Genomic DNA, 9483 nt, shown 5'->3' with positions numbered 1-9483 from the left:
GCACACACGTCATGCGAAGTCCGGCCTCTCTGGCCTCTCCTCTCCTCTCGGCTCCTCTCCTCCCCTCTCCTCCCTCCACGCTTTGCTTTGCGGCCCTAACCTCTAGTCACATCCTCCCAACCTCCCAACCTCGGTCAGGTCATTTTTTGGGTGTTAACAAAAACGGCGCTAGCTTAAAGGTATAGAGCGGATCCTGCTCTATACCTGACTTTGTCCGTGTTCACCGTCAACGTTCTGATTGGTCAGACCCATCAACGTTCTGATTGGTCAGACCCGTCAACTGCTCTATACCTGACTTTGTCCGTGTTCACCGTCAACGTTCTGATTGGTCAGACCCGTCAACGTTCTGATTGGTCAGACCCGTCAACTGCTCTATACCTGACTTTGTCCGTGTTCACCGTCAACGTTCTGATTGGTCAGACCCGTCAACGTTCTGATTGGTCAGCCCGTCAACAAAGTGATTGGTCAAGCTTCACGTGACACATGGCTATAAACACATTATAAACACATATCGATGACAAAATGTATCAAAGGCGCCGCTACCTTCACACAGGGTGTGATTTTTTACTTATGCAGCTCTTTGTGCAGCTCTCTTATTGTTTATTTATGTTTTTGGTGTCTTATAATCCCGTAAGGGATGGGTTTTATGACAAGACACGAAAATAAAAATTAATTCATTCATGCAGGGAGAGACCCAGTGAGATGGTACGGCAACGGTGACATGCCTGTCTGAATAGACTGTTGTAGAGCACACACGTAACAGGGTGTTCATGGCTGGTGGTTCTCCTCTCCTCCTTGCGGGCCTCCAGCAGGAGCAGCAGGCTGTTGAAGGAGAGCAGGAGGCGCTGGCGCTCCTCGTGGAGGTACAGCAGGGTGCGCGTGTCCTCCTGGGTCTTTGGGAAGACGCCAGTCAGTCGGTGCACGCACAGCTCGCTCGCTACGTCCCACACACACAACACCTGGAGCGAGGGAAGGAAGGAGATGACGCAGGCATGGGTGTTTTGTGTGTGTGCGTGCGTGCGTGCGTGTGCGTGCGTGCGTGCGTGCGTGTGTGTGTGTGTGTGTGTGTGTGTGAGTGCTGGACAACAATACAGTAGGTGGCCAGTGACTTTGGCCATTTTCCTTCCACACCTCCTGCATGGAGCACGTGACCCGAGATGATGTTGCTTCGAATCCAGCACACAACACCAATGGTTTTGAAAATGTGGATTGTGGAAGTCGAATGGTGGATTTGTGGATAGGACTCTATATGAACAAACTTGTTATACGTATCAACAAAACACTGTTTTGCATTCTGTTTGTGTGACATGCCTGATGCACTGGCCACCTACTGTACGTACATCAAGGAAAAGAGGGGAAGTCCACATACCGTTGCCTAACTATTTAATAAAAAAATCTACTGGGTGCTAACGGTGTGCAGACTTCCCCTCTTTTCCTTGAGGAGCTGGGATAGAACCGGGAACCTTGCGATTCCCAGGCGAGCTCCTGAGCCCCAATAAGGAAACATGTAAAACATACTCAGGTATACATGAAACACCATAGAGATACAGACGCAGGTGCTGTGGAGTGTCAACCCTCCACCGGAGAGAGACACCAGCACCATGGAGAGCACATCATGCAGCAGCCTGGGAAGTGGGTTGAGACTTCAGCACCACGGACAGCGCATTATGCTAGGTATGCTGACATATTACTATACAGAATGGCTCTTCAAACAGGGGGACTGGGACCCCTAGGGGGGCCTCAGAGTTACTACAGGGGGGCCGTCAAATCTTAGGGTGATAGATAAAATAGCAGATCTACAAGCCGCACATCGTGTTGTGCGGCTTGTACATTTGAGATTTGATGTAGAAAAGCAGACCACGTAGAGCCAAAAATCAAGTTTACTAAGTATTAAGGGTTTAACACTTAAACCTTAAGTTTAACTTAAACTTTAAGTGGTTACGTCTGAAAATACAGTACAATCAATTAACATGAATCCAACAAATGAATAGAAAAGATAATGTATAAACAAAATAAAATGTACACAACACAAGATAGTGCTGTCAAACAAGTCTATGAATCTATGAAATCTAAGAAAATGTTTAATCTGCAACACGATTTAATACAATATGTATGTTAAGTGGTCAGATGGGTGGGCTGTGAATGCTTTCAATATTATCAAGTGGGCCAATGTTGTCAAGTGGGCCTACTTATCTATTTACCCAGTGTGAGTGTACAGTAACTCTCCAGCAATGCATCCCTGAAGTTCCAGTGGTAACCCCAGCCTGGGACAAACTTCCATGTAATACTTTCCATATCCTCCCCCTCGTTCCCTGCTCTCTCTCTCTCTCTCTCTCTCTCTAAGCATGTTTGAGCTGCTGTTGTTGTTTGTGAACAGACCTCAAGCGTATAGTTCAGCCAGACCCCACCACGCACGCACGCACGCACGCAAGAGAGATAGACAGATACTGTCCTACCTTGTCTTTGGAGTAGCTGAGCAGTTGTTTCTTGGCGTGTATGAAGCGCACAGCGGTGACAGAGCCCACGTGTCCACTGAGCACCCCCGCCGGTTCTGAGCTCACATACGGCTTCCATAGCAGCACCCGGTGGTCCACTCCCGCTGTGGCTGCAAACAATTAGAAGGGCTTACAGTAGGATCTGTTCAGACTGGCAGCCCACATCTGATGTGTGGCCTTTTTTCAGATTTCAATCACATTCCTTAGCCTTGTTCAGACTGCATAAAACCAATCTGAATCCAGTCCGGATAGGAAATCAGATTTGGGCTGGATATGGGCTGCCAGTCAGACTAGAACCACAGATAAGCATAATAGTGTGTTTCCAGAATTATCAAATGTTATGTATGTACGTGTGTCTCGAGAAGGTATGATGCATTTGCATGTCTGTGATTGAAAGTGTGCACGCAAAAAGGATTCTGTGTGTGTGCAGATAAATGATTCGTACGCAATTAATCTTTCTTTGTCTTAAATGGAATGCATGAACATCTTGTGTGTGTGTGTGTGTGAGTATGTTTCTAAAATGAACATTTTAGAAACTCTTCATATTGTTATTCTTGTGTGTTTGTGTTCACCTATCAAGTTGAGTTCTGGGTGGTAGTCCAAGTCCCTGACCCCCTGCTGTGTACGGAAGCAGGTGACACGGAGAGCCCCGCCCTCCCCGTCCCTCCAGCCAATCACCATGCTGTTCTGTGGACTGGTGCTGCATGACACAAAGGCCTCCAGAAAGCTGAGATAACGCACTGCATTAAATAGGAAGGAAGCAACAGGGAAAGCGGTTGTGTCAAAACATTTCCCGGCTTTGTGAAGATGGATTGGATAATACCAGCTGACGATGTGACCTTCACTCACACAAAACTTGTGCATCCTCATATGGTACACAGAGTTAGCCACCACCAAAGTCCTCCCTGGAGCGTTGTGTTCTCAAATAATGTGAAGTGGAACTGACAAGGCGATCGTAACACAAAGCTAATGTTTCGCTCTCGGTTGCTTACTGATCATTACTGTCGTCTTCTGAAAAGGGAACAACACTCAATCATTTGCTGACAGCTCAAACGTGAACTACACAAGCAATTGGTCTCAAGGGTAGAACAACATCGCAGCAGTAGTTCAGTACGAATTCAGATTAGGCGGTTGAGGAGTGTAAGAAGTGGGCTATCAACAGTGACGAGTGACATCTGCATAGCGGGGCTCGAGTGAATCCACTTTCACTTCAATGAAATGAGAATGTTAATAGAAACAGTGGTTTATTTGACACAGCAAGAGGCCTCAGACATTTCTTAATACTTTGCATGAGACACACCTTCTGATGCCACAATTTAACAAAATTGGATTCAGGAAGATAATCAGTCTTGGATATTTGTGCCCAAGGCACTGGATGCTAAACCAATCAAGCAATGTTAAGTGCTCAGCATGTTACGGATTAAGCCTAACAAAAAGTCTGCATGGGATGCTTTTTTACATCCCCCTTTTTACATAATTAGCTCATATTCTTGTCTGCGGAGATTCACCACGAGTGTGTGGGTAGGGCTTGAGTTTTATGGGATGTCACTAATGGGTAACAGTGTGCCTCCTACATCTATGTTCGACAGACCTGGAAGACGACACTTAACATTCCGAGGTCAAAGAGCCGGCAAATAGGGAGAATTAATTATTGCTTCATCACATTTAATGCATCTCCTCTTGGTCCAGTGAAGAGAAAGACCAATGCATTTTCAGCAGTCATCCAGTGAGTCATCATGCAATTATTAGTCTCTATTGCAGGTGCGCACGCACACGCACGTACACTCATCAGAGAGAATATAAAACCTGGGCACTTCAGGAGAGACCTGAAATAAAATAAAATAAAATACTGGAGCACTCGACTATATTCTGCACGTAATTATTACTATTATTATTATTATTATTATTATAAGAGAGTCAAACTCTCTTTGTAACTAGTTGCACGTACACCCACGCATACCACCATTGATGTGAAAATGTCATTAAAAGTGGAATGGCAGTGTTGAAATCTCCATTGACGGAGGCCTGCTTCTATGTCAATGTGTACACTTTGTAACACATTGTGTCGAGTAAAAAGCAACATCTATTCTGAATAGAATAATCTAATGTCTTTGATATAGTGCTGTCAAAGTTAACGCGTTAATATTTGTAACGCATTAATCTTCCAAAGTACCGGTGTTTGCTTGGCTTCACTGCCGACAAAATGAACTTGAAACTGGGCTGAATGCATGAGGAAACACAGCGGAACGCCGGAATGAGTTCGGGATGACGCAACATCTCGGTGGCGAAAGAAAGAGCGAGAAAGAAAGAAAGAGAGAGAGAGAGAGAAATAATAAATATAGGTGCTTTTTGTATGTACACCAGAAGAGGGGATATCATTTACAAGATAATTAAATAAATAACATTGGTTTTATAATGTATTGAATACATAATAAAGTATAGTAATAATAATAAATAATATATTTGGATGCATCCTGCTCCGTATACAATACAATGCACTGCTTTTCAGTTCATCATTCAAGTTTGAGCCAATGAAAAATATGTGATGATTATGCGATTAATCGCACGATTAACTACACAAATCATGCGATTAATCGCGATTAAAAAATGTAATCGCTTGACAGCACTACTTTGATCACAGCATTATGCGGGTGTGCTACTGCAGTGCCTCCCATTCTGTCTTTCTCTGCTCTCTATCTCACTCTCACTCTCTCTCAGACACACAGACACACACACACAGACACACACACACACACACACACACACACACACACACACACACACACACACACACACACACACACACACACACACACACACACACACACACACACACACACACACACACACACACACACACACACACACACACACACACACACACACACACGCACACGCACACACTCTCTTCATACAGCTTCTGCGAGGCCTGTGTCAATCCCAGTTTCCTCCTAATTTCCTCTCTATTTTCCTCTGTCTTCCATCCCTCCCTGCCTCCCTCTCTGGTGGCCTGTGAGCCTCGAGGTTTGGTGGGTCTGAATAAGCAGCCATGTCTAATGGTAAACAGACCCCTCATACTGTAGGGTAGACAACTTCAAAAGAACAGCACAAGCAACCCCCAGAGGTACGCACACACACACACACACACACACACACACACACACACACACACACACACACACACACACACACACACACACACACACACACACACACACACACACACACACACACACACACATACACACACACACACACACTTATTACCCCCCCCCCCCCCCCCCCCCCCCGCCTCTGCCACAGAGCTTGTAAAATTTCAATTAGCCAGTCCTTTTAATGTTGTACTGTTTGTCTCCTCCCCACTTGTTCCCATTTCTCTGGCTTTCTTCCTTTGTTTTCCCGCCACTTGTCACGCGTGTTTAGCAGAACTTTGTTGTCTGCCCCCCCCCCCCCGGCAGGACGATGTCCCCCTTCGGGCCTTTGCGACCTAAGTTGACACATAATAACACAAGCACGGGCGTCCTCAGGAGAAGCTTGCTTCCCAGATGATGCAAGCGAGATGTTTACAGGCTAGTGGCTACTGCTCCGTTCTGCTTTCCAGACGCTGAGCCTGTGTTCCGACTGGCAGCCCACATCTGATTAGTTTGCTTATCCAGTTTGGAATCAGTTTGTTTTTATCACGTCTGAACAGCAAAATAAAACCACCAGGCATATTTTTGAACGTGAGAGCGTAATTCATTATCCAATAATAGGTGTCTCACTTGACTGGCAAATTAGTGTCACCCACTTCTTATTTAATGAGCTTTCTCCTGATATTTGCATAATATTATGGGATTATGGATGGAAACGTGCATGAATTCGCATGCAGTTTTTTTCCCCGACTTTCTGAAAATGTGCTTCATATTTGCGATACGTTTTAATGGAAAACCAGTTACTGATGCACGTCCTGAGCATTTCTGAGGTGTTGCATAAGCTATTACCATGGCGACTATTACCATGAATATATGAACGCATACTGTAAGAACTGAGAGTGCTTGTCACAGTCCAGCTGTCAAGGTTGTGTGCGTGCGTGCGTGCGTGCGTGCGTGCGTGCGTGCGTGCGTGCGTGCGTGCCTATAAAGCAGTGGTTTTACAACTTTTTGTGCCGAACACACCAATGGAAACTCTGTATTGACAGTTAAAATATCCAACGTGACACGCTGTGAGCTTGTAGATGCTATGTCCACCATTTAGAAAAGTGAATAAAGATGGATATTAAAAAATGTTGCCTGTAATGACATACCTAGAATAGCAATGTCAGTTTTAAATTGGTTAAGATGTCTATATTCTTTAGGGCATAGCCCTTGGGAAATGATTGCACACAAAGTTCATCATTCACAAACTTTTTGCATAGTTAGTTAGTATAGGAAAAAAACAATAAAAAGTATTACCCAAAAAGAAAAAAGTATATAGCAAAAACAATGTGTGTTTGAATCACTGACATAAAACAACCAACACCCAGATACCCTCACAGGCCCACTGGGGGGCCTGTGAGGGTATCTTAAGTGGGTCCCCAAATAATTGGCAAAACACTAAGATAAAAAAATATCTCATGGTATTTTTGCTTTAACCCATTCAATCCGGGAACGCATTTCTGTCATTTTTTATTTCTTTGGCTATTCAAAAATAGCACATCTACAAGCTCATAGCGCGGCACCGAGTGCCGCGCTATGAGCTTGTAGATGTGCTATTTTTGGGGCACGCTGTGTGTGTGTGTGTGTGTGTGTGTGTGTGTGTGTGTGTGTGTGTGTGTGTGTGTGTGTGTGTGTGTGTGTGTGTGTGTGTGTGTGTGTGTGTGTGTGTGTGTGTGTGTGTGTGTGTGCGTGTCCCACCTCGTCGTACCCAGGCCGGAGCGTGTGCGCGGTGTGTGAGCGTATAACAGCAGCAGTGTTTTCCTTGTGTTAGCTCCTCCCACCTGATGATGTCAGTGGATTCTGACTCTGCACCTGGGCGGGGCCTTTCAAACAGCGAGATCTGGGCTGATTTGAAACAGACAGCATTGACCTGGAAGAACCACACGAACACACACACACACACACACACACACACACACACACACACACACACACACACACACACACACACACACACACACACACAGAGTATTTTATTTAGCTTAAAGGCTAGGCAATATTGACAAAATCAAATACCACAATATTATGTTTTTTATAAAACACTATGTCTATTGGAACTTTCATGAAAGTATTAAAACAATGATATTTTTGATAAATAATCATCAGTAATGCTTATGTCGTTGCTGTCTGGCAGAAATCCTGTATCTCCTCCGTATTTCAAATGTGTTTGTTTTTTCGTAAATTAATGCCCTACAGTACTTCATCAGAGTGTCGCACAAAAGTAGTGAGAATAGCAGATCTACAAGTTCACGCAACACGCTGTGAGCTAGCGTCCGCCGTCCGTCCGTCCGTCCATCCGTCCATCCATCTCACCTGTCCCCCAGTGTCTCCTATGGTGAGGATGGCCTTGTCTGGTTGAGAAGGATCTGCCCAGTAATCCAAACATAAGGGGGCAAACTTCAGACCCTGTAGAAGAGGCCATACAGTATATATGAGAGAGAGAGAGAGAGAGAGAGAGAGAGAGAGAGAGAGAGAGAGAGAGAGAGAGAGAGAGAGACAGACAGACAGACAGACAGACAGACAGACAGACAGACAGACAGACAGACAGACAGAAAATAAGTAGCATTTCCAAGGCTCTAAAAAATAGATGACATTTTATGCATCTAGTCTTTGAGCAGCTTGCAGTTAAGTGCAACAGAACAATAGTGTCTAATTCCAAGCAGCTAATACTCGAGGAGCACTGGGCCAAGAAGTTAAAAAAACATTCCTATAACCCTGCGATCCTCTTGACAGTCATTATCTGAATGAGTGAGATCAGTCTTCTCCTGAGTCATAACACACACACACTTTCAACATCCTTTTAAACGTATTCTCATATTTTCTACCTCTAGTCTCGAGGGATTTGTTTGTACGCTGAGAACATTTCCACTCTCTATGTAGTGATAATTAAGTTTGATGAATCATGATGTTAACATATTTATCTCAGCCAGGCCGGAATGGCCGGGGGCAGGGATAATGTTTTCACTCCTGTGAGTCTGTGAGTCTGTCTGTCTGACTGTGAGCAGCTAATGTCGGGCACGGCTGGACCAATTGACATGAAACTTTTCTTGCAAGCAAGAACTTCCACCTTTTCCAATTGGCCGTATGGTGGCGCTATAACAGGCCGCTTCACATTTTGGCCGACAAGTCTTGGACTGAAGCTCATACAATCCAAAAACGATTCCCCTGGATTCCTTGGATCATGACGCAACTTCCCATATAGCCTACCCTACAAGATTCTACGCGTTTTAGCATGTTCTTCAAAACACACACGCAAAATAGTCCACATTCTCTATGGAGTCATGTGATCAAGATGTATCAGTTAGATTGTTATGTCAGTTTTACCTGAAGCTTGTACTGACAGCCAAACTCCTGTTTGGACAGCAGGTCATAGAAACACACCTCTTTACTGGTGAATGACACTGCAAGCTGAGAGAGAGAGAGAGAGAGAGAGAGAGAGAGAGAGAGAGAGAGAGAGAGAGAGAGAGAGAGAGAGAGAGAGAGAGAGAGAGAGAGAGAGAGTCTGTAAAATCAGGTCAATTAATAAAGAAATGAACAAAATAGGATTGTCACAAAGACTCTTAACAGGGAACAAAAGAAACAAACACATCCAGATAATGAGTGGAGATCAAACAAAAAAGAATAACAACATTGCAAATTCAAACTAAGGGCCTAGAGTGTGTGTGTGTGTGTGTGTGTGTGTGTGTGTGTGTGTGTGTGTGTGTGTGTGTGTGTGTGTGTGTGTGTGTGTGTGTGTGTGTGTGTGTGTGTGTGTGTGTGTGTGTGTGTGTGTGTGTGTGTGTGTGTGTGTGTTTGTGTGTTTGTGTGTGTGCGTG

General features: G+C 44.7%; 1 protein-coding gene across 1 annotated transcript in view; it reads right to left on the bottom strand.

The window, feature by feature from the left end:
- The window catches only part of LOC311050558 (cilia- and flagella-associated protein 337-like), a gene marked incomplete at its 5' end in the record, with an annotated part of 41975 nt that overhangs the window by 28959 nt on the left and 3533 nt on the right, over window positions 1-9483 (bottom strand). The window contains 6 exons of the mRNA XM_084064644.1: window positions 726-959; window positions 2457-2605; window positions 3068-3235; window positions 7367-7538; window positions 7982-8074; window positions 8993-9076. Coding sequence (XP_083920770.1) covers window positions 726-959; window positions 2457-2605; window positions 3068-3235; window positions 7367-7538; window positions 7982-8074; window positions 8993-9076 — 900 coding nt within the window. The remainder of the gene's footprint in view (window positions 1-725; window positions 960-2456; window positions 2606-3067; window positions 3236-7366; window positions 7539-7981; window positions 8075-8992; window positions 9077-9483) is intronic.

The sequence above is a fragment of the Gymnoscopelus microlampas genome (assembly GCF_963454915.1).
Source record: "Gymnoscopelus microlampas genome assembly, chromosome: 8".
NCBI classification, from domain to species: Eukaryota; Metazoa; Chordata; class Actinopteri; order Myctophiformes; family Myctophidae; genus Gymnoscopelus; species Gymnoscopelus microlampas.
The sequence above is the reverse complement of the archived record's forward strand: the minus strand, read 5'-3'. Positions and strand labels throughout refer to the sequence as shown.